The 25,716-nt window shown below is 40.2% G+C and overlaps 1 protein-coding gene across 2 annotated transcripts in view; it reads right to left on the reverse strand.

Annotated features, from left to right (window-relative positions):
- Positions 1-1,053: 1,053 nt before the first annotated feature.
- Positions 1,054-25,716, reverse strand: part of ccm2 (CCM2 scaffold protein) — a 121,048-nt gene continuing 96,385 nt past the window's right edge. For both annotated transcript variants that reach the window (XM_078541409.1, XM_078541410.1), the window contains exons 8-10: positions 16,108-16,237; positions 11,035-11,173; positions 1,054-4,531 (exon numbers count right to left, since the gene is read on the reverse strand). In XM_078541409.1, the coding sequence (XP_078397535.1) occupies positions 4,251-4,531; positions 11,035-11,173; positions 16,108-16,237 (550 nt within the window). In that variant the 3' untranslated portion in view covers positions 1,054-4,250. The remainder of the gene's footprint in view (positions 4,532-11,034; positions 11,174-16,107; positions 16,238-25,716) is intronic.

Genomic DNA, 25,716 nt, shown 5'->3' on the forward strand with positions numbered 1-25,716 from the left:
GAGCAGTTGCATGGGAACACCACCACTTGCAAGTTCTCTCCATACATCATCCTGACTTGGAACTATGATGCTGTTCCTTCACTGTTGCTGGGTCAAAATCCTGGAAGTTCCTCCCCAACAGCATTGTGGTTGTACCTACACAACATAGACTGCAGCAGTTCAAGAAGTTGGCGCACTACCACCTCACCAAGGGCAATTAGGAATGGGCAATAAATGTTGAACTAGCCAGCAACACTCACATCTAAGAAAAAAAATTAATATGGCAAGCAACCAGAAGCTTAGGACTACATGTTCAGATTGCATGGAGGTGATCAACAAAGCACGCAGCCAATCTATATTTGGTCTCCCCAGTGTATAAGAGACCGTGTCGTGGGCAGAGAACATCGTATATTAAATTTAAGTGCAAGTAAATTGCTATTTCATCTAGAATGTATATTTGGGGCCCTGGATGATGGGAAGTGATGAAAGGACACGTGTTACATCGTCTGTACATGGAAGGGTAGCAACTTTTGGGAGAGGAGTGATAGAAGCATGGACCAGGAAGTCATGGGGGAAGAAGTTCCTCTGATATGCTGAAAGGGAAAGAGGTGAGGGAAAAGGAAGACGCATTTAGTGTTAGCTGAAAATGATCCACTGAATGAGGAGACTGGTGAGGTGGAATGTGAGAAAAAAGGGGAACCCCATCATGTTTCTAGGAGGGAGGGAAACACGGCATCATCAGAACAAATGTGACAAGGGACAGAAAAACTGGGAGAATGGAAAAGAGTCCACCACAGGAAGCGAGGTGAGAGGAAGAGTAGTCAAGTTGGATGTGGAAGTTAATCTTTGGTAGAAGTGGTGCCATTGCACATCAACTTGATCATCAATGCACTGAATTTCTCTGGATTGTCCCATCTGTTAACATTAATTTAAAAAAATCTCAAATCTAAGATATCAGATTAATAGTATAGATAGGCAAAGTTACAAAATGAAGCCTGGAGTAATGTTAAAAAAAAAGTGGGTTTAAAACAAATTTGAACAGCATTAGATGCAACATGCAAATAGAAACACTGCAAAGATACAAAGTCTCCTTTATTAAACAGACTGGACATAAATAGACCCCAAAATAAATATGCATTTGACCTAGTCTGAAATATTACAGCTCTGCTACTTATGCTGAAGACAGTTATAGTCCCCATGGTGAGGGAGTTATATTTACCAGATTAATATTTTCAGCAAACATGGCCAGGTTCTGTATCAAGCAAATAATGGACGTTGCAGGTAAAGTTTCAGGGAGTAAAATTCAAATTATTGCATTAAGACAAATTAGTATTGCCTCACTGGCTAATTAACTATTTCACATGTTCCAGTGTGAAGTGCACTTCTGTCCCAAAAATATCCTGCAGCAAGGATAAGTTCTGTTGTGGTGCCTTTTAACAGGCATTAGAAAATATTCTTACTGTACTATCCTATAACTTAATCACAATTAAACTATAATACTGCTAGTTTTGGTTTAAAGAGAGAAAACATCAAAAATTCTTGACCTCATTTTTTCATTCACCATTACACATCTCTGATAGCAATCCTGAAATGAGTTATTGTTCTATTCCTAACTGAGAAAATGGCTGTATGCAGAATGGAGGTGATTTAAAAAGGTTTTGCATTTAAGGAATCAACTTTCATTTTATCCTTGCCCACCTCACTTTTCAAGTGATCTCAGTTGCATCAGAATAACAAGAGCAAATGATTCTCATCACCTTTGCTAGAATAAAACAACCCCAACATTCAACTATGATTAACTATAGAGCACACCAAAGCTTCACTGTTTAAACAAACCAGATTATGAAAACCTAAATTATGCTATACTACAGATAAACAGTTCAACTGACAAGTGATTGGAGTAAACCAGTCTGCATGGTTAGATCGCTTTGCTATGCATGCAAACTTGAGTTAGAATCTCAGCCTTCATTTCGGCTTCATTGTGAACGTCTGGGTTGTATCAGTTAACCCAGTTGGTAGTTTGACAATAGGTGAAGTATTTGACCAAAGGGACAAAACAGCAAATTGCACTTCAACACCACCAGAATTAGTTGGTCAGAAGCAGAAAGGTTTGAAGATGGCCACTCATCCTCCAGAATTCACAGTCTACAGCTTGAAAATAACAGGTAAAGCCTTACAAAACATGCACATTGGTCCTTTAGTGCCACAACAAACTTGAAATTGAATTGTTTTTGCAGGTATTCTATTCAGGGTGTAAATGAGCATAATTAAGTTGTACATACTTGTACATAAAGTAAATGGGCAAATTTCCGAGCAGGTTGGAAGAAATAAATATACAAAAAGGATAACTTCAGTCAAATGGGATGTAACAAAACAAACAGCCAAAAAAGGTATCATCGCAATGGCAATTGATGCAGAAAACAATAGACTTCTAATATTCATATCCAGAGTGGACAGCTTCATTTTCCACTCACCCCCCTTGTACCTGAATAGTCCAAACATTTACATCTACTTGTACTTGAAATCTTTCATCAATACAGCTGTATTTTCCTTAACTTCTTTTCAATATTTAAAAGAAGGCAATCACTCCAATGACATCATACACACTCATCCACTTTCTTGGGTACACACACTTAGTCCCTAGCATCCACACTGGCAAACCCATCATGCCGTCTGCCAGTATAATGTCAATGGTTTTCAATTTCTTCAAATTTGAAGTTATGACACAATAAATAGAAAATAGCATTGACTTTGGGAAGGAATATTGCAGATTTAACACATATTGCTATTATAGTATAATATTGCAGTTCGGTTTACAACCTAAGCATAAAATCAAAGCACTTGAACTATTGCTACCAAGTTGCTTCACATCAAAACAATAGCTAGGATATTGAAGCAGCTATGATGCACATTAACCTGAAGTGGATCCAAGGGGCATTATACTGGCAGTACTAGCAGATCCTATTCTGTCAGGTTTTCTTGCTTTCACATGCTCTGCATATTAATTTCACATATTCTACCCACTGCACATTGTCACATACACATAGAATACATTACATCTACTGGTAAATGTTGAGTGATATCAATAAACAAATCCATATACTAATTAAAAAGGGTAGTTTAAATGCAGTCTATATACAGCACCCAAAGGGACTACTGTCCAAGTTTAGAAGTTACATTGCTATAATTTCTTGAAGATTTGTTCCTTCACCTTAGTTCTCATTAAATGGGAGAGTCATGATAGCATCTTACATGAAAAATTTGCAACTGAATGGGGCATGATTAAATAATCCTTATTTTTAATTAGCATTTAAATTTAAAAATATTTGCATTGGGTGTGCAGAAATAGAAAGGACAGTTTAAAAAGTATCAATTTACAGACACACCATTATGGTGCACCCTATCATTCATTTCACTAGAACATTAAACCTTTGTTTAAAACTCTACAAATTTAACTGATATGATGCTTTCCCTTATTTGAAAATGGAAGCAGACCATAGATATTGCAGGGATAATAGCAGGGATTTTTAAAGCCTTTAGTTGATGGCAGAACATAAGGTCTGCAGCAAGATTCTCTCTTAGAGAAAGATGTCAATTATTTGAATTGTCTTGATCAAGATTTTAAAATTATTTGCAATAGCAATAATGTACTGCAACTATATGTAAGCTCAAATCTTCACAATGATATACCAGCTCTTCTGCACCTTCCATGAGGATAATAGGAAATACATTGCCTATTTGGGTCACATTCAGGCAAATTTCAGCAGCTACATTTTAACATGCAGCCGTCAAGATTCACAGGTATTTGAAGTGTGCAGTATTATTTGCTAGCACCAGACATCATCTCACATGCTGCAACACCATAGAGCAGAAATGGGACATACAAACTTCAGTTTCTTGGAGCTACAGGCTGAAAATGAGAAGTGTGCCCAGAAGTGAATTAAATCATCCCTGACATCACAATATACTGCAATATGTAACTTTGTGCAGTTAAAATACAAAACCATGTGATATGACAAGGAAGGTCTTGCCCACTACTGGAAAAAATTAAGCCTAACAGCTATTTGCCTTGTTACAAAAGGTTCGAATACAAATCTGCAGTATTTTCAACAATAAAAAAAATTATATGGCCTGATTTCTTCATGTTCTTCATTTTGTAGAAATGTTTTAACAATCTATTTAAATATTCACATTGTAGTAAACTTCATTTAGGAACACATCTGCATAAGAAAGAAGTCTGAAGGCTGACAGGATGTGCAAATATTTCAGTTTCAAGATGAATCATGATCCATACTGCAGCCAAGGGCCTCAATATCATGACTAATATCAGAAATCATTCTGTCCCATTCATCACCTTCAGAAGGCACCGATTGATCATCTGAGCCTGCAGTTGCTCCATTGCCATTCGTAGTTGAATTGGATGCATTACTCAAAGTCCTTCTATATCGGCCAAAACTGTCCGTTATAATGCCCCTTCCATCCTTGACACCAATAGTTTCTAGAAAATTTTCAAAATGTAAGCTGTCTTTTTCTGGAATGAAAGGTCGGAGCCCTAGAAGACAAAACAGCATGACTATTTAACCGCAAAAACAGGTGAAAAACTCAACAGAAATAAAAAACATTGGGTATACAAAAGTATTTCACAACCCACTTCATTGCTGTTTAAAGTTACTCAAAATATACTACAAAAATACCAGTTTGGATTTATTCAAATTTTAGTGTTGACATCTTAAAAATGTACACATTGGACTTAGTTAAATATGGTGGAATGTGCAGTAAAAATCAAATCAGTAATTAGACTTCCACCCAAAGCCACTTGCCATCTACTCCAAGACCATACAAAACAAATCACTGATGCAGTAGACGACCTCTGGTTTCCACTTGATGCTTACCAACAGCAACTGAGACAACCTATGGAAGTCAACTGGTAACTGCATAATATTCACAATTTCCCATCACGATTACCTCATGACAGAATTCTAAAACTTCTATTTAAAATGGTTTCAAAAAGAACACAAGAGTATCCTTATCCAATCAGTAAATAAATTATAGTAGTTCATAAACAAGAATCTTAAAGTTCAATAACACAACATGGGGGGGCGGGGGGTAAATGCCAGGGACATAAAGCTGGAATATGATACTACCTCAAGCCAATTCTGACCTTATGATACAGTGAAGGTCATTGACGAAGCAGCTAGAGATGGTTGGACCTGAGGAACTGCTGCAGTGATGCCCTAGGATTGAGATGATTGACCTCCAACAACCACAACCACCTTCCTTTGTATTAGGCATGACTCCAGCCAGTGGAGTGTTTTGCCCCTTATTCCCATTGACTCCAGTTTTGCTAGGGTTCCTTGATGCCACACTTGGTCAAATGTTGTCTTGAGGTCAAAGGCAATAACTCTCACCTGACTTCAGGGGTTCAGCTCTTTTGTCCCTGTTTGGGCCAAAGCTATGATGAGATCAGGAACTGAGTGGCCCTGGCAGAACCCAAACTGAGCATCAGTGAGCAGGTTATTGCTGAGCCAGTGCCGCTTGATAGCACCGTCGATGACACCTTCCATCACTTTGCTGATGATCGAGAGTAGACTGATTGGGTGGCTAATTGATCGGGTTGGATTTGTCCTCCATTTGGTGGACACAAAAGGAAAATTAAAGTAGCACTGGGCCACTGAAGGATGAGGGAGATAAACTCACAGGTAATGGAAAAAATACTGAATAGTTACTTTGCCTCATTTTTACTAAAGATAATGAAACACAAACTTCACTGAAGCATGAACTTCTAACAATTAACAGATGGGATACAAAGGGGGAAAGTAATTAACTAACAAAAAAAACTAAAAGAGGATAAGTCCCCAGGTCCAGATGATACCCATGCAAGCAGACCCAAGGAAACTAGGTAGGAGAGTGCAGAGGTACTAGTTTATATATTTAAAAGAAAGGTTCCATAGAACAAAGTTAACGTTATAGAGGAATGGATCTACAAATCTGAAAAGTGTACGAGTCATCCTGAATTCCAAGAGGCTAGGTCATGCTTAACTAACCTGACAGGGTTCTTTAAAGTAGTGACACAAAGAACAGATAAGGGTAATGCAGTAGATTGTGCTACTTGGATTTTCATAAAAACTTCAAAAAAGGTACCACAAGTTGGCTCCAAATAAAAGTTTGGGTACGTGGGGACATAAGAACTAGGAGCAGGAGTAGGCAATTCAGCCCCTCGAGCCTGCCCTGCCATTCATTACGATCATGGCTGATCTCATTTCGGCCTCAACTCCAATTTCCCACCCTTTCCCCATAACCTTCCAACCCATTACTAATTAAAAATCTGTATCTCCTCAAATGTATTCAGCGTCCCAGCATCCACTGCACTCTGAGGCAGTGAATTCCACAGATTCACAACCCTTTGAGAAAAGTAATTCCTCCTCATCTCTGATTTAAATCTACCACCCCCTAGCCTAAAACTATGGCCTCTCGTTCTAGAACACCCCAGGAGGGGAAACCTGCGCTCCACGTCTACTTTGCCCATCCCCTTCAGCATCTTATATACCTCAATTAGATCTCCTCTCATTCTTCTAAACTCTAGCGAGTATAGGCCTAAACTGCTCAATCTCTCCTCATAAGACAAGCCCCGCATTTCTGGAATCAATCTAGTGAACCTCCTCTGAACCGCCTCCAGTGCAACTACATCCTTCCTCAAGTAAGGGGATCAAAACTGTGCACAGTACTCCAGGTGCGGTCTCACCAATGCCTTGTACAGTTGCAACAACACTTCCCAATTATTATACTCTACTTCTTTAGCAATAAATGCCAAAATTCCATTTGCCTTCCTTATTACCTGCTGTACCTGCATACTAGCTTTCAGCGATTCATGCACGAGGACACCCAGATCCCTCTGCACTGAAACATTCTGAAGTTTCTCTCCATTTAAATAATAAATCGCCTTTATATTCTTCCGACCAAAATGGATAACCTCACACTTATCCACATTAAACTCCATCTGCCAAATTTTGGCCCATTCACCTAACCTGTCCATATCCATTTGTAAATTTATTTCTTCATTGCAACTTATTTTCCCACCTGTTTTGGTGTCATCTGCAAATTTAGCTATAGTACCTTCTATCCCTGAATCCAAGTCACTAATATAGATTATAAATAGTTGGGGCCCAAGGACTGAACCCTGTGGCACCCCACTAGTTACAGCTTGCCATCCAGAAAAAGACCCATTTATCCCGACTCTCTGCTTTCTGTTGGTTAGCCAATCCTCTATCCAAGCTAATATATTACCCCTAACTCTGTGTGATCTTATCTTGTGTATTAATCTTTTGTGCGGCACCTTATCAAAGGCCTTCTGGAAGTCCAGATATACTACATCTACAGGATCTCCATTATCCATTTTGCTTGTCACATCTTCAAAGAACTCTAGCAAATTAGTTAAACACAATTTACTCTTCATAAAACCATGCTGACTCTGATGGATTGCATTTTGACTTTCCAAATGCCCCATTACTATTTCTTTAATAATGGATTCCAACAATTTTCCAACGACAGACATTAAACTAACTGGTCTATAGTTTCCTACTTTCTGCCTCCACCCCCTTTTTGAATAAGGGTGTTACATTAGCATTTTTCCAATCCACTGGAACCTTTCCAGAATCCAGGGAATTTTGGAATATTATGGCCAATGCATCCACTATCTCCAAGACCCTGGGATGTAGGCCATTAGGTCCTGGGGACTTGTCACCCTTTAATCCCAATACTTTATTCAGTATTTTCTCTCTAGTGATGGTGATTGTTCTAAGTTCCTCCTTCTCTATACCCTCTGCACTACCTGTTACTCTTGGGGTGGTACTAGTGTCCTCCACTGTGAAAACTGAGGCAAAATATTGATTAAGTGTCACTGTCATTTCTGCGGTCCCCACTATTAACTCCCCAGTCTCGTCTTCCAAGGGACCAACATTCACTTTAGCTACTCTCTTTCCTTTTATATACTTGCAGAAGCTTTTGCTATCTGTTTTTACATTTTACGCTAGTTTTCTTTTATAATTTACCTTTGCTCTTTTAATTATGTTTTTTAGTAACCCTTTGTTGATCTTTAAAAGTTTCCCAATCTTCCAGCCTGCCACTGACCTTTGCAATTTGGTGTGCCTTAGTTTTTGCCTTTATGTTATCTTTAACTTCCTTGCTTAGCCATGGATGCTTTTCCCCCCTCTTATCATCTTTCTTCCCCTTTGGAATATATTTTACTTGGGAGGAATTGAATATCTCCTTAAATATCTGCCACTGTTCATCAATTGTCCTACCTTGTAGTCTTCCTGCCCAGTCCACTAGGGCTAAATCTGCCCTCATACCTATGTAGTTACCTTTGTTTAACTCCAGAACACTAGTGTGGGACTCATGTTTCTCGCTCTCAACTTGAACTTGAAATTCTATCATGCTATGATCACTCTTCCCTAGAGGATCCTTTACTCTGAGATCATTAATTAATCCCATCTCATTACACAAAACCAATTCCAGAATAGCCTGCTCCCTGGTTGGTTCCACAACATATTGTTCCAAGAAACACAATCTCTAATACACTCTATGAACTCTCCCTCGAGGTTACCCTTGCCAATTTGATTAGTCCAGTCTATATGCATATTAAAATCACCCATGATTATTGCCGTGCCTTTCTTACATACTCCCAGTATTTCCTGGTTTATACTGTGCCCTACTGCTAAACCACTGTTTGAGAACCTATAGATTACTCCCACCAGGGACTCCTTTCCCTTGCTATTTCCTATTTCTACCCAGACTGACTCTACATCTTGCTCTCCAGTGCCTATATCATTCCTCACTATGGCACTAATCTCTTCCTTTACTAACAAAGCTACACCACCTCCTTTTCTTTCCTGCCTTTCCTTCCGAAACACTGAGTACCCTTGGATATTCAACTCCCAAACCTGTTCTACCTGTAACCACGTCTCAGTAATCGCCACCAAATCATACCTATTTATCTCTATTTGCACTGTTAACGCATTAGTTTTATTCCGAATGCTACGTGCATTCAGATACAAAGCCTGAGGCAGGGGACAAAAAGCTGAAGATAGCAAATGGGCTACAAAGGGAAAAAGTATAGGTAAAGGGTAGTTATCCAGATTGGAAGGTCAAAACCAATGGCTCACAATGATCAGCATTGGGACCGCTTAATCAAAATTTATATTGAATATTTCAACATCAGAATAAGTAACTCAATGCCAGAATTTGCAGATGACACCAAACTGGGTGCTTAGTCATTTGAGGAAGAATGAAAAAAGTCAACATTAGAAAACTGTAGTCCCACAGGAGTCTGTGCTAGGGCCTTAACTTTTTACGATTTACATCAATGACTTAGATGAGGGGAGTGAAGACATGGTAGATAAATTTGTAGATGACACAAAGATAGGTAGGAAAGTATGTTATGAAGAGGACATGAGGATGTTGCAGATGGATATAGGTAGGTTGATTGAGTGGGCAAAGAACTGGCAAATGGAGTTTAATGTGGGAAAATGTGAAGTTGTTCACTTTGGCAGGTAGAAGTAAAAAGCAGAGTATTACTTAAATGGAAAATGGCTGCATAATTCTGAGGTGCAGAGGGATCTAGGTGTTCTAGTACATGAGTCACAAAAAGTTAGTATGCAGGTACAGCAAGTAATTAAGGCAGCTAATGGAATGCTTTCCTTTATTACAAGAGGGATTGAACATAAAAGTAAGGATGTTATGCTTCAGTTATACAAGGCATTGGTGAGACCACACCTCAAATACTGTGTGCAGTTTTGGTCTCCTTATTTAAGGATGTAAATGAATTGGAGGCGGTTCAAAAGAGGTTTACTAGATTGATCCCAGGAATGAGTGGATTGTCTTATGAGAAAAGCTTGGACAGTCTGGGCTTGTTTCCACTGGAGTTTAGAAGAGTGAGGGGTGATTTGATTGAAGTATACAAGATTCTGAACGGCCTTGACAAGGTGGATGTCGAAGGGATGTTTCCTCTTGGGGGTGAGTCCCCAGGGGGCACTGTTTTAAAATTAGGAATCACCCTTTTAGGTACGAGATGAGGAGAATTTTTATCGCTCAGAGGGTTGTGTGACTTTGCAACACTGCCTCAGAAGGTGGTGGAGGTGGGGGTCATTGAATATTTTTAAGGCAGAGGTAGATAGATTCTCATCAGGTGAGGGAGTCAAAGGTTATCGGGTTAGATGGCAATGTGGAAATCAAAACACAATCAGATTAGCCATGACCTTACTGAATGGCAGAGCAGGCTCGAGGTGCCGAATGGTCTACTCTTATTCCTAATATTATTTTCTTACGTTGCCCACTAGACAGTTAAGTGGCAAATGAACTTGAACATAGAAAAACAAGACATGATGCACATTGGTGCCAGAATTCCATAATTTTTGGAATGAAAAGCTAATAAAAGATGTGGGGATGAAGTAGAGAAAACATATTTCCTTTGAAAGAGATGCAGAATACAGGAAATTTGAATAGTAATTGATATTGCACGTGAAATGCAGTGCAAATCTAGCCTCTTGTTTTAAGGCATGTTCAGTGGTTGGGGAAGCCTATTTCAGCTAGTGGGATCAATGTCCTTGGTTCCAGTGTGCTATGTCTACTCCATTTATTTGCAATGCTGTAGGGCTGAAACGTATACTTTAGTCTATCGTATTTGAGCAAGTTCTGTAGAGTGAGGTCAATAAGAGTTAAATCAGAAACCAGCCATTCACACTAAGCTGGAACTCACTTTCCCAAAGGGCAGTGGATGCTGTGTCAACTGATTTTCAAGATCGAGATTGATAGATATCTGTTGAGCAAGAGTATTTAGGGAAATGGATTAATGGTGGGTCAGTGAATTTGAGGCAAAGATCAGCCATGCCCAAAGTGAATGGTAAAACAGGCTCAAGGGGTTGAATGACCTTCTCCTATTATGTTGTTAGGCAGATTAGAACTAAATTATTTACTTTTACTCAAATCAAATTAAGATAAATCAATGTAAAACCATAAAAATTTGCTAACCAACCATTTAATGTTGAACCTATAACCTACCAAGCAAAAGAAACTTTCTACCATCACCATACAACTGTCGAAGACTGATGCAAAATTCATGAATTGAGGCACCATTTCGATATTCATGGAGAAGCATAGCAAACTTCTGGATTTCTTCAGACGTCAACTTTGTTCTCAGCTGCAAAACAGAATTCACAATTAATTACACTATGAGATTGTGAGCAGAAACTATAAATTAAGTACCTATACAATCGCTGTCTAGTATAAAATTAATTACCCTCCAGTATGTTCAATCAAATTTCTCCACACACAACTGGATGACCACAACAATACAGTAAATCTATTACATTAAACTACATGCCCATAAGCAAATAAAAATGTTTTAAATTTTTTGAATTGATTTAACCAATTGGAGGGGAACCTGAGCAGGGAGACAGAGGAGGTGGAAACAAGGACAGAAATGAAAGAGAAAAGTAAGAAGCAAAAGTGGAAGGCAAAAAAACCAAGGGCGAGAAACAAAGGGGGCCATAGTGCAAAATAAAGCTAAGATGACTAACAAGGTTAAAAAGACAAGTCTAAAGGCATTGTCGCCTTTCGCAGAGCATTTGCAGTAAGGTAATAAATTAACAGCGTAAATAGATATAAACGGTTATGATATAGCTGCAATTATGGAGACATGGCTGCTGGGTAACCATGGATGGGAACTGAACATCCAGGGGTAGTCAATATTTAGGAAGGGCAGGCAAATAGGGAAAGGAGGTGGGGTAGCTCTGTTAGTTAAGGGGGAAATCGATGCAATAGTGAGGAAGGATATTGGCTCAGAAAATCATGATGTGAAATCTGTTTGGGTGGAGATAATATAAGGTGGAAAGCGTTGGCGGGGGTTGTCTATAGGCCCCCAAACAGTAATGGAGATGTAAGGGAAGGCATTAAACAGGAAATTAGAGACGCATGCGATAAGGGTACAACTGTAATCATGGGTGACTTTAATCTACATAGATCAGACAAACCAAACTAGCAATAATACTGTGGAGGAGGATTTCCTGGAATGTACATGGGATGGTCTTTTAGACCAAAACATTGAGGAACCAACTAGAGAGCAAGCTATCCTATGCTGTGTATTGTGCAATGAGAATTCATTAACAAGCTTGTTGTGCGGGGTCCCTTGGGGAAGAGCGACCATAAAATAATAGAATTGTCCATTGAGATGGAAAGTGAAGAAGTTGAACCCGAAACTAGGGTCCTGAATCTAAATAAAGGGAACTACGAGGGTATGAGGTGCAAGTTGGCAATGATGGATTGGGGAACCTTACTAAAAGGGTTGACGGTGGATAGGCAATGGCTAATTGTTATGGAATGTATGCATGAATTACAACAATTATTCATTCCTGTCTGGCACAAAAATGAATCAGGAAAGGTGGCTCAACCATTGATTAAAAAAGAAATTAGGGATAGTATTAGATCCAAAAGAGGAGACATATAAAATTGCCAGGAAAATCAGCTAGCCTGAGGATTGGGAGCAGTTTAGAATTCAGCAAAAGTGGACAAAAAGATTGATCAAGAAGGGGAAAATGGAGTATGAGAGTAAACTTGCAGGGAACATAAAAACTGACTGTAAAAGCTTCTATAAATATGTGAAGAGAAAAAGATTAGCAAAGACAAATGTAGGTCCCTTACAGTCAGAAACGAGGGGAAATTATAATGGGGAACAAAGAAACGGCAGAAGAATTGAACACACATTTTGGTTCTGTCTTCACAAAAGAGAACACAAATAATTTCCCAGAAATATTAGGGAACCAAGGGTCTAGTGAGAGGGAGGAATTGAAGAAAATCAGTATTAGTGAAAAAAAATGCTAGAGAAATTAAAGGCTGAAAAATCCCTGGGGCCTGATAATCTACATCCCAGAATACTAAAGGAAGTGGCCCTGGAAATATTGGATGCATTGGTGGTCATCTTCCAAAATTCTATCGACTCTGGAACAGTTCCTACAGATTGGAGGGTGGCAAATGTAACCCCACTATTTAAAAAAGGAGGGAGAGGAAGAACAGAATTACAGACCAGTTAGTCTAACATCAGTAGTGGGGAAAATGCTAGAGTCTGTTACAAAAGACATGGTAACAGAACACTTGGAAAGCATTAATGGGATTAGACAAAGTCAGCATGGCTTTATGAAAGGGAAATCATGCTTAACTGATCTACTGGAGTTTTCTGAGAATGTAACTAGTAGAATAGATAAAGGAGAACCAGTGGATGTGATGTATTTGGATTTCAAAAAAGCTTTCGATAAGGACCCACATAACAGGCTAGTAGCAAAATTAAAGCACATGGGATCAGGGGTAATATACTGGCATGGATTGAGAATTGGTTGACAGACTGGAAACAGAGTGGGAATAAATGGGTCTTTTTCCGGATGGCAGGCAGTGACTAGTGGTGTATCGCAGGGATCAGTGCTTGGGCCCCAGCTATTCATGATTATATATAAATGACTTGGATGAGGAAACCAAATGCAATATTTCCAAGTTTACTGATGACAAAACTGGGCGGGATTGTGAGCTGTGAGGATGCAAGAAGGCTTCAGGGTGATTTAGGCAAATTGTGTGGGCAAACACATAGCAGATGCAGTATAATGTGGATAAATGTGAAGTTATACACTTCGGTGTGAAAAACACAGGCAGAGTATTATTTGAATGGTGATAAATTGGGAAATGTAGATGCACAAAGGGATCTGGGAGTCCTTGTACACCAGTCAATGAAAGTAAACAGGTAGGTGCAGCAAGCAATTAGGAAGGCAAATGGTATGTTGGCCTTCATTGCAAGAGGATTGAGTTCAGAAGCAGGGGTGTCTTTCTGCAGTTATACAGAGCCTTGGTGAGATCACACATGGAGTATTGCTTGCAGTTTTGGTCTCCCTACCTAAGAAAGGATATACTTGCCATAGAGGAGTGCAGAGAAGGTTCACTAGGTTAATACCGGGGATGGCAGGACTGTCGTATGAGAGATTGGTTCGACTGGGCCTATATTCACTATAATTTAGAAGAATGAGAGGGGGTCTGATTGAAACGTATAAAATTCTAACAGGGATAGACTGGCTAGATGCAGGGAGGTTGTTTTCCCTGGTTGGGGAATCTAGAACTAGGGGCCACAGCATCAGGATATGGGGCAGGTCATTTAGGACTGAGATGAGGAAACATTTCTTCACTCAGAGTGAGGTCAACCTGTGGATTTCTCTACCACAGAGGCTGCGGAGGCCAGGTCGCTGAGTATATTCAAGAAAGAAATTGATAATTTTTTGGATATCAGGGGCATCAAGGGGTATGGAGAGAAAGCTAGAATATGGCATTGAGATAGAGGGTCAGCCATGATCATATTGAATGGCGGAGCAGGCTCGAAGGGCCGAATGGCCTCCTCCTGCTCCTAGTTTCTATTAATTGTTTCAACTTATTCTAGGTGGGTTTTTTAAACCCTTCTGAAACCTAAAGTGAGAGCCCAATTTAATGTTACAAAACACAAGTGCAGTACGAAAAAAGCCTTTCAAGTTAATGAATACCAGTACTAAGTATTGACCATTTGTTGCATTACCAAGTCATGAATTGTGCCTGATTTGTGCTGCATTTACACTGTAGCTATCAGATCGAGACTAGTAGCTACAGAATTGGATTCAACCAGATGGTAGCTAGGCTATACTGTTTATCTGAAATTGCAAAGTTCTGTGCATACATGGTAGTCCTCCATTGCCAGCCACTAGAATTTAAATAGTGAAGGCAACAGTATATGCAAACTCCAAACATCTAAATTAACTCCACAGAGGTTTTTTTTTTGAAATGCTCAGGGAGATCAATGAAACATTGAACATGTTTTAAACTGAGTTTGACATCAGATTGAATACACTTCCACTGTGATGTCAAACCCATTACTAAAGTTGCAGTTCTTAGCACTTAAATCATTTGAAGTACCCACTGGGTAGAAAAAAACAACAGCTCTGAGAGTTCCTCCTTGATCTTATTGTGAGCTATAGTAAGTCAAAACAAGTCACATTGACAATATTTAACAATGAGCAATTGTAGTAAGAGCGGTGCATGCCGTTAGTGAAAGAGAGCTTTTGTAGTTTCCTGGGTTAGTCTGGAAACAGTCTATCTTCTCATGCTGCAAAAAAAATTCACATTTGCAGCCAAAATGATATAGTGCAGCTTGATCAGACTTTAAAAATTAGTTTGTAAAATGAAAAATGTAAAAATTGACAATATTTGAGAATCAATGAAGCAACACTATAAATATTAAATTTGTTATCTCAATGTGAATCAGAGACAATGTTAGAACATGTACAATATTTCAAAGACTTCTTGCCCCATTTATGAGTCGATGGCTGTAATTAACAGATGCTACAATCAAATTTCAGAATTTCTGCTGGACTTGACTTGAATTCCAATTTCTCAGCATACCTATTAAACATTAAAGCCAGAGGGTGGAGTTATAACACACCTTTTAGATTTTGGACAATGTTCAAGGTATAATATTTAGTATGCAACAGGAAATACCTACAGAGTTTAAGCACTGAAGCATAAATATTCCAGACCTACAAGTCTCATTATTCACAAAATATGCAATAAGCCTGCAGGATGCCTGACAAAAATTCAAAATTGAAGTATTTCAACTCCTTTAATGGCAAAACTAATTTTCATGTCTACTCTTATCTATTTTGCATATCATTTGCACCAAGTGCAAAAAAATCAGGTACAAGCTACTTGTAAAGGACAAGACAGTCAAATTCCCATAAAGTCAAGAACAGAAAAATGATAAACAAGTTTAACCTTAAAAAGGCTACAGTAAAAATGTATTCTTTTTTAAAAAAGGAGAAAGGGATTTACACTGTTCACCATATCCAGGATTATTTGTACATTCATGAAAGTGAGTATATCACAGCTCTGCTTTCTGCTGGACATATTACAGGATGGGCCCAGGAGTCTTTCAGCAACTCTGGTCACCTTAATGGCAGGCAACTGCACAAATCACTACCACATAAAACAATACTTCAGTACGAATCAGCATAACTATTTTCATTTTATCATCATACAGCGGAAATGTGTGATTTGATACCATGTACAACAACTTACTGTCATCATGTAATCCTGAAGCAGTTCAGCTGCAGAAGTACTGAGTTCACTGTCACTAACATTCTTGATTTGAGGTGATGGTAGAGTTGAAGATGGTGAATTTCCCCCAGTATCTGAACCATGAAAAGACCTGAGTGAACCAAAAAAATTTGTATATTTAATTGAGCCACCCAATGGCCAAGACAAATTGACTTACAACCAAACCTTAAGCTATAAACAAAGATTCAGTTACATTGTAAAATGCATCTGGTTAAAAATTAGACATTTAAACTTTGGTAAGCATCTGTCTTCATTGGGTACAAGATTACATCAGATAAATGGCACAAAAAAAGGCCATTCGGCGCAACCAGTTCATGCCAGTCTTTATGCTCCTTGAGCCTCCTCCAATCTTTCCTCATTTAAATTTACCATTGTAATCATCTATGCCTTTCTCGTGTTTGTCTAGCTCCCTTTAAATGCATCCATACTATTTGTTTCAACCACTCCCTTTAGTAGCAAGTTCCACATTCTCACCACTCTTTGGGTAAAGTTCCTTCTGAATGCCCTACTGAGATTCCTTGGTGACTATCTTAGATTGACAGCCCCTTGTTATGCCCTTTCCCACAAGAGGAAACATTTTCTGTATCCGCTATCAAAACCTTGCATAATTTTAAGGAGCTTTATTAGGTCACCCCTTAGCCTTCCTTTCACAAGAGAAAGAGACCAGCCTGTCAATCCTTTCCCACTATGTGCACCCAAGCATTTCTGGCATCATCCTTGTAAATGCTCATTGTACACGTTCTAGTAGTTCTATATCCTTTTCACAAAATGGCAACCAGAATGGCACAGTGGTGCAACCAAGGTTTGATACAGGTTTAGCATAACTTCTCTGCTTTTCAAATCTCTCTCTCTCTCTCTCTCTCTCGAGGATTAAAGCCCAGTGCTTGGTTTGCTTTTTATTTTAAAATAGGCTTGCTAACATGTGGCACAACATTTAGTGATGTATTTGTCCTCAAAGATCCCTCTGATCCTCTACCCTCACCTAGATTTGCACCTTCCAAGTAATGTGACTTCCCTATTATTCCTACCAAAATAGACCACTGCACACCACCTTTAGTTTGCCAATTACTTGCCCATTCTGCAAGTATTAGTTGCCATCCTCCTTAGCATTGACTCTCTCTCCAATTTAATGTCATCCACAAATTTAACAATTATTTGATTCAAAAGTCCAAATTGTCAATGTAAATCATGAACAGCAGTGGTCTCAGGCACTGATCCTTATGAGTGTCATGAAGCTATTAATGTATATAATATTTTGGAAAATATTTCTTTTAAAATCGAGGTTTAGTCTGCAGGTGTCTTAATTGGATTAAAACAGGCTAGTCTGGGTGTTTTGATGTGTACTAGTTTTGATATGTGAGAGAGATAGCATGCATTTGCATTTTTTGAATACAGCATTCAAGTGGGGTAAAAATGATGCCTTTCCAGCAGCTACCAAGCAATATGTTTATATTACTAATGAAGTTGGTACTATGAAAGGGTTTTGTTGTTAGAGAGATTTAGTTCTGAGGTTGTTGATACAATGAGAATGGGGCTGGTAGGTATAGCTTCAGTAGTTTTTGGTTATGCAGAGCAGAGGCAATGTGAGATCAAAAGGCAGCTGCAGGCCTCCAACTGGTTCCACAACAACCAAAATGAAAGAACTTCATTTTGAATTGGTAAGGTGAAAATGCATTCCCTGGTGTTTGGTTAAGCCTATGGGTTGCTGTTGCCTTAATGGAGATTAGTTTGGGAATTTGTTAAAAGTTATGATAGTAGTAATTTGTAGCCATGTATATCTATTCTAACGTGTGGAAATTAATAAAATGTTTCCTTTAGTTTAATGTAAAGCCTCGAGAACTGGTGGTCTGATTCCTGCATTTAGAGTCGCATCTCAAACATAACACTTAAAATTATGGATTATGACGGTTATTTAAAGTTTCCCTCTGAGATTTTTAAATAACTCTGTTTTACCAACTGCATCGGTTATAACAATGAGACACCACTTCCCACCAGCTGCCAATCTGACTAAGTGCGCTTTACTCGACTCTGCTTCATCTTGAAGGCAGCTAGGAATCAATTTTGCAATTTGTTCCCTGACTCCATATTCTCTGATCTTATTCATTAGTCAAGAGGTTTTTCTATGAAGGAAAACAATCCCAGATCAAACTATTGCATAGAAACAGGTTCTCTGAGGAGATTTTCATTCAAACATTTTATTAAAATGTCTATTAAGCCTCTTATTTTTATTAATTTTCTTATTACAAAAGAAAGGCCAAGAATGAGGCCTGCATTTATTAATTGGTTTGTGAATTCCATCCAATCAGTTCAGCTACAATTGACAAATGTATTACGACTTGCATAATACTTGGATACACTCCTTTTTGTTAAACACTTTCCATAAGCCCATTTAGCTTAACTTGCAACAGGCTTGTAGGAAACTGATCTATAGGTATAAAACATCTGTGGTATCCTCTTGATACTGCTTACCCTCCTGCCCAATTCGAGCACAAACCTTTCTCTCCCCTTCGCCCCCACCACCCCTTTCTAATTTTCAAGATGGCACTACTGCAGAAGGAACATACTTCAGCTGCTGGAAATTTGAACTAAACTCATCTCTCCACAGCTATTGCCTGACCTGAGTATTTCTAGTGCTTTTTGTTTTTATTCTATGCTGCCACTGTTGGCCCCTTCTCCAATACCTGCCTCACAAATCTAATTCAACAATGGTACTGCCATGCCCTGAGCAGTTTTAAAAAATATTTTTGCTGTTGGCATGGTTTTTGCCCTTCAGGTGATGGAAGTTATGGGATTCCTTGAACCACTGCAGTTCACAATGCCAACTGCTGTTTGCAGGGAATTCCAGGATTCTGGTCCAGCCACCATGTGTCCAAGTTCAGATGGTTTGCAACCTAGAGATGCTGGCATTCTCATGCATTTGCTTGCCCCTACCCTGCTTGGTGGGGGAAGATTACAGCAAGGGGTGCTTCACAAGTTGATGTAGTGCTGTAGAAAGAACACACTGATATAGTGTAAGGAGTGGATGGGCTCTCAATTAAGTGGACTGCTTTGTCCTGGATGCTGTTCAGCTTAAGTGTTGTTGGAACTGGACCCATCCAGACAAGTGAAAAATATTCTATCACACTCCTGACTTGCACTTTTTATGTAGTGGAGGGTCTTTGGGGAAAATCAGGCAGGTCCATTAGCTGCAGAATCCTAGCCTCTGATCTGTTCTAGTAGGCCTGCATTGATGTAGCTATTCTAACGTTTTCTGGTCAATGGTAATCTCAATGATGCTGATTGCAGGTGACTTGGTAATGCTACTGAAAATTGTGGTTAGGCTTTATTGATTATCATTTGGCATTTGCATGGCGTGAATGTTATTTCCCACTTATAATTCCAAGACTGGATTGTTGTCCACGTCTTTCTGTGTAAGGGCTCAGGCTGCTTAATTATCTGAGGAATTGCCAATGGACCAGGGTACTATGCAGTCACCAATCATCCCCATTTCTGACCCTATGGCAAAGTGATCATTGATGAATCAGCTACAGATAGTTGGGCCTAGGACACTGCCTTGATACATGCAGCTATGACTTGGGGCATAAATGATCATTCTTCACACCATCTTCCTTTATGCAAGGTATGTCTCCAACCACCTGAGAATCCACAATCTGCATTAATATCAGTTTTATGAGAGATCCTTGCTGCCACATACAGTTGGATGCTGCCTTGATGTCATTAGCAGTCACTCGCCTTAGGCCAAGGCTGTAATGGAGTCTGAATGATGTGTCCTGGAGATCTATCCTGACATGGCCAGGGGAAAGAATCATCAAAACAGACTTTACTGCTGGTGGTGGATTTAAGCCACTCTGAAAACTGAGGAAAGCATCTGGAGTTGGTCTCTTGACTTTACTACTTTGCAAAGTAGAGATACAGGAACCCACTGGAACTGGGGGGGTGGTGGAAAGTAATTGTGGACTGTTTGCTAAAAGGACTAATTCCATGGAGAGGTGCGATGGGTGATGAATATACAGGAGAAATGTCACTTTCTTTGGTTAAAGTATAAATTGGCTAAACACTATTTTCTTCTTGCAGGCAAGGGCTTCTTGAGTCAGTTTTAAAACGTGAAACCTTGTCAGGTCATTCTTTCAGCTAATAACTGGCAGTTTGAGGGCCTTTTATTCCCCCCAAAAGAGATCAGTCCCTACAGAGATCTATAGAATTCTGTTGCTGCTGAAGACTAACGTACCTAGTTTTAAACTACCAGATTGGTCTTAATCTGGCCGATTTAGCACAGTGGTGGTATATGACAATGAAGGGTGTCCTCAGTGTGAACACAAGATTTGGTCCCCACAAGGACAGTTTGATGATCACTTCTATCAATGCTGTAATGGACAGAGGCATCAGTGCAAAATAAGGTGGTGAGGATTAGGTCAAAATAAGTTATTCTTTCTCACTGTTTCTTTCACCACCTACCGCAAGCTCAGTCTAGCGGCTATGTTCTTTAGGATCCTGCCAGCTTGGTCAGTTGCGTTACCATGCCACTTTTGGTTACAGGCACTGAGGTTCCCTCACCCAGATTCGGTTCTGTACTTATGCTACCATCACTGCTTCCAGCAAGTCGTATTCAACGTGTAGTATTGGTTTATCAGGTGATATGGGGTGGGGTAGAGGACATTTCCAGAAATTAAGTTATCTGGTAATTTACTAGTTCCTAATTCCCACAGCTGCTCTAAGTGATTGAAAACTGCTACTTACTCATGGTGGAAACGCTCACAATATCAGGAATTCCTAGCTACAATGTAAGTTAGTGGCTTAGACAAGCAGCAGAGGTAGGACTTGGCAGTGCACAGGTACCAGGAATAAATGAGTTCAGTTACGTGGAGACTCTTAAGAAACTGGGATTGCTCCCCTTTGAAGGGGAGATTTGATAGAGGTGACAAACTATTGCGATTGGTTTCTTATAGAGTAAATAAGGAGAAACTGTTTGCAGTGATAGGCGGGTCAGTAACCAGAGGATAGATGTAAGGCGACTTGACAAAAGAACCAGAAGCGACATGGCTTTCTTTAAAAATTAATTATACACAAATTATGATGACCTGGAATGTACTGCTGAAAAGGAAGTGGAAGCAGATTCAATAATAACTCAAGGGAATTGAATAAATATTTAGAAGAGAAATTTGTAGGACTGTGGGGGAAAAAAGCAGGGAAATGCATAGCAAAGAATCTAAAGTTGGGAACTCGGCACAGAGGACAAGAAGCTTTTTTGCTTCCAATACTTGTAGTGGTTTGTGTAAGCTTGTAATAGAAGATTTATTTATTAATTTTTTAAAAAGTCCAGTCTTTCAGTGCTTAGTGCAAGTTAGTCAAAATCTTAGACTAAAATGTAAATAACAGACTAAGGTATGACAGCGCAGGTTGCATGCCTGCCCTGCAGTTATATGTGAGTTTGACTCCAGTGAGCATGTTTGCAGTAAAGTGTCTGTCTAGAATCTCACCAGCTCAAAATCAATGAGTTAGATGCAAGTTGGAGACAGAGGCATGAGGAGAGTATCAGGATAGTTTGCTCCAGATCTCAATCACACTTCATAGAGAGGTGCAGGATCAGAATATCTGATGAGACAAAGGAGGGGGGACTGGAGAAATTGACCCTAATCAACAGGCATAACATGCTACCAATTAAGATAAGGTCAGAAGGTCAGCCAGAAAACTGACCCAAGCATCAGGAAGCTACACAAGACGGTGGAAGGGGAAAACACATTATGGCAGCTGTAACTAATTTGAGAATTTAGGGTAAAAGATAGCGCCTGCAACCAGGACAAGTGTCCCACATGTGTTGCCTACCTGATGGCAGGGTGAGGGACACCTCAAACTGTTTGACAGGATATTCGAACATGAGGGGGAAGGCCAAGTCACTGCTGTCCAAATTGAGAATGTAGGAAAGATAGGCAAGAGGTCCTGTTTACAGAGTGCGGGGGGGGGGTTACATTAAAGATCACTAAGGGTTACCACCTGAGCAACATGCAAATTGTCATTGGGTAAAGCAGATTAGATAGTAACACTTGGCTCAAGGAGTCGTGTGGGAAAGCATCCCAATTCTCAGGATATGGGTGCTAGTATTGGAAAAGGGAGGGACAGTACTGTTGGGATGGGCTCCACCTAAACCAGGTTGAGACCAGGGTTCTAGCAGAAAGGATATCAGATAGTCACAAGGGCTTTAAACTACTAAGTGGGAGGGCCTCAGGTGGATTAGTTCTAAAACAAACACAAGGGGAAAAATGTGTAGCAACTGTCAAAATATATGCTTTAGACATTACAGGTAAAGGAGGAAACTAAGAGGTAGAGTAATAAAATTATGAGAAAGAAATAAAAGTGTGCATGACAGGTTAGGACTTGTAGCTCAAATAAGCATTCTTTACACAAACACGGGTGTAAGGAACACATTGAAATACAACATGCAGGTGCACATTGAAGAGATTTCATCCTTAATCACCAATGATAAAGAGATACGAATGAAAGAAGCAGGGAGTGGAGACTTTTATGGGTAGACTTAACTCAAGTGATTTAAGACTAGTGGGAATTGTTTATAAACCTGGTAGCAGCTGTAATGTATAGAATGCATAAGTACAGAGGCTAGACAAGCATGTAGCAAAAATTTTAGAAAAATTAATGGAGGATTTTAATTTTTGAATAAACAGATGACTAGCTCATGTCAGAAAGGAGGTTAATTTCTTCTGTTCATGATAGTTTTCTGCAACATGTTTGAGAATCAACAAGGGGGCAGGCCATTGTTGATTTAATAATCTATAATGAGCCAGATTTAGTTAAAAGCCTAATAGTGCATGATCATTTATCCAAGAATGACTGACTTCAACATGGTGTATGAAAAGGAGAAACACAAAACAACCAAGAATCTAGATTTAGGTTAGGTGCGGCCAACTTCAATATGAGGAGGCACAGTAAACTGGGAAAATCTGTTAATGGGTAAAATAACAGATGATCAGTGGGAGGTGTTGAGAAAGTGATGCGGAATGCGATACGGAACCAGTTTAACCCTGAAGGGGCAAGAGTTCTACTTGCCAAAAAACATGAACAACTAAAGAAGTAAGGGGCAACCTAAGATGAAGAAAATGCATCAAAGCACACAAACTAGTCTAGCAACTGAAAATACACAAAGAAAATATGTTGGCAAAACGGCAATATGAAAATAAACCTGCAAGAGGGTGATCAGGAGCAATGTGGGCCACTTAAACCGATGACTGATTTTGTAAATGAAAACAAGGTTAATGAGTTACTTTGGCATGGTATCCTCTTCCTCTACTGTAAGTACTAACGCAGTCATAGAATCAGAATGGTTACACAGCACAGGAGGCAACAATTTGGTCCAATGTGTCCATGCTCAAACTTCCTAAGAGCAACTCAGTCATATTTCTCAGCGCTCTCTCTGTAGCTTTGTAATTTTTTTGTTCAGGTGATTATTCAGCTCCCCTTAAAAGTCAAGACTGAATCTGCATGCACCAGCCTCTCAGGCAATGTATTCCAGATCCTAACCACTGGTTACATAAAAAAAGATTTTCCTCATGCCACCTTTGACTCTTTTGTCACTCAGTATACAATCTGCATCCTCTGCTCTCGACCCTTCCCCGACAGGAACAATTTATTTCCATCTACTGTCCAAAACCCTCAATTTTGAGCACTTATACCAAATCCCCTCTGGACCTTCAGATACAACCCAGCTTCTCCAATTTATCCACTTAACTGTAGTCCCTCATCCCTAGAACTATTCCCGCAAATCTTTTCAGCAAACTTTCTAAACATTCTTCCTGAAGTTTGGTGGCCAGAACTATACACAAAACGCTTGTTTGATCTCAACTGGAGTTAAGAGTCAGTCATTAAGGTACAGAAGTGGGGGGCATTCAGCCCATTCCAGTTCTTTGTAGAGCAATCTAGCCAGTCCCATTCCCCCGCTCTAACCTTGTATGCTTATTTCCCTCAACTGCCCAATCCCCTTTTGAAATCATTTGTCTCCGCTTCCACTATTCTTGGAGGCAGAGTTCCAGGTTATTACAACTCACTGCATAAAGTTCTTCCTCACATCTGCACTGCATCCCTTGCCCAAAACCTTAAATCTTCCATCATTATCTAATGGGAACATCTTAGCCTGTCATGATCTTGTAAACCTCTATCAAATTTCCCTGTGGATCCTCATCACAGTTGTGAATGTTTGACTCCAGTCTCACTTATCTCAGTGCACTCAGAGAATGCTCCTGTCATGGAGATGCAGTGGAGGTCCTAATAGTCGCTCGATCGTGGGAGGATGATGACAACATGCAGACAGGGCACTCCCATAGATCTTCACACAGCCTCTGAGAATGTCTGACTCTTGTCTGGCCGAGGGCTCCATGATCAGGGCCATCTCAGAGATGCAACCTTAACCCTAATGCAACCATGAAACTTTAGGTACATCTGATGTTGTGTCCACCTTCAGCACCTCAGCCCTTCAGGAGCTGGTGCACAGCATCACTGGTCGCAGATGCTGGTGTAATGGGGGCCAGCCCCACCTTAAAGGTGCTGAGGTGCAGGCATCAGTAATGTTTCCAGGGAATGAGAGGCTGGACCATCACGGTGGTCTGAAGGCCGCACAGAGCACAGGGAAGAGGCCCTGGACTTAGACACCTGTCTTGTGCAGAAAGGTTTCACATTTGAGTGACAAGAATACTGCTCACCAGAACAAGGAGCCATAGGCAGGGAGACATTCTTGGAGGTTTATTGACAATAGCGAACATTGTGTACAAGTGATTAACACCCACACCCAGGCGGTGCAACTAATTCTCCGTAACTTTCCTAACCCTGCCGCTACATCTTGGTGCTCCCCGGGCATCCACAGCAGAGGTGGAGGCAGCCTGCTGACTGTGACACCCTGTCCGTGATGACTTTGGCGGGCGTTCTCTGGAGGGCCGAGACTTTGAGGGCCCGGCCTGCTTTTGGGGTCCTGCTGTGTGGCAGTGGCACCCTCCTCAGCCTGTGAAGCTGGAGGTCACAGGAAGAGGGGAGTCAGATGGGCCGATCACTCCTAGAGTCACCAGAGTGCACCTGCTGATCCTCCTCCCTATGGGTGTCTGAGGACCCCTGGCTGACTCCATGAACGAAAGGGATAGCTGGAGTGAGATCGAGCTGCCCACCACCGATGGACTTAAGCCTGCGCAGCAGTGCAGGAGCGACGTCCTGGACCAAGGTCTCCATGGCAGCCGCAATCCTGCCAGTGTTGACCTCTGTGCATTGCAATGCCGACGCTATCACCTCAGCCTGAAGACAGACGGACTCTTCCATCATGCCTTGCAATCCAAGGAGTGCAGCAGCCATCTCCCATGCTTGCTTTTTTTATATTCATTCATGGGTGTCACTGGCTAGCATTTTTATTGCCCTTGTTCAGAAGGCATTTAAGAGTCACCCACATTGCTGTGGGTCTGGAGTCACATGTAGGCCAGACCAGGTAAGGACAATAGATTTCCTTCCCTAAAGGACATTAAGTGGGTTTTTTTAATGACAATTGGCAATGGTTTTCTGGTCATCATCAGACACTCAATTCCA

The sequence above is a fragment of the Cetorhinus maximus genome, chromosome 5, assembly GCF_964194155.1.
Source record: "Cetorhinus maximus chromosome 5, sCetMax3.hap1.1, whole genome shotgun sequence".
In the NCBI taxonomy this organism is placed as follows: Eukaryota; Metazoa; Chordata; class Chondrichthyes; order Lamniformes; family Cetorhinidae; genus Cetorhinus; species Cetorhinus maximus.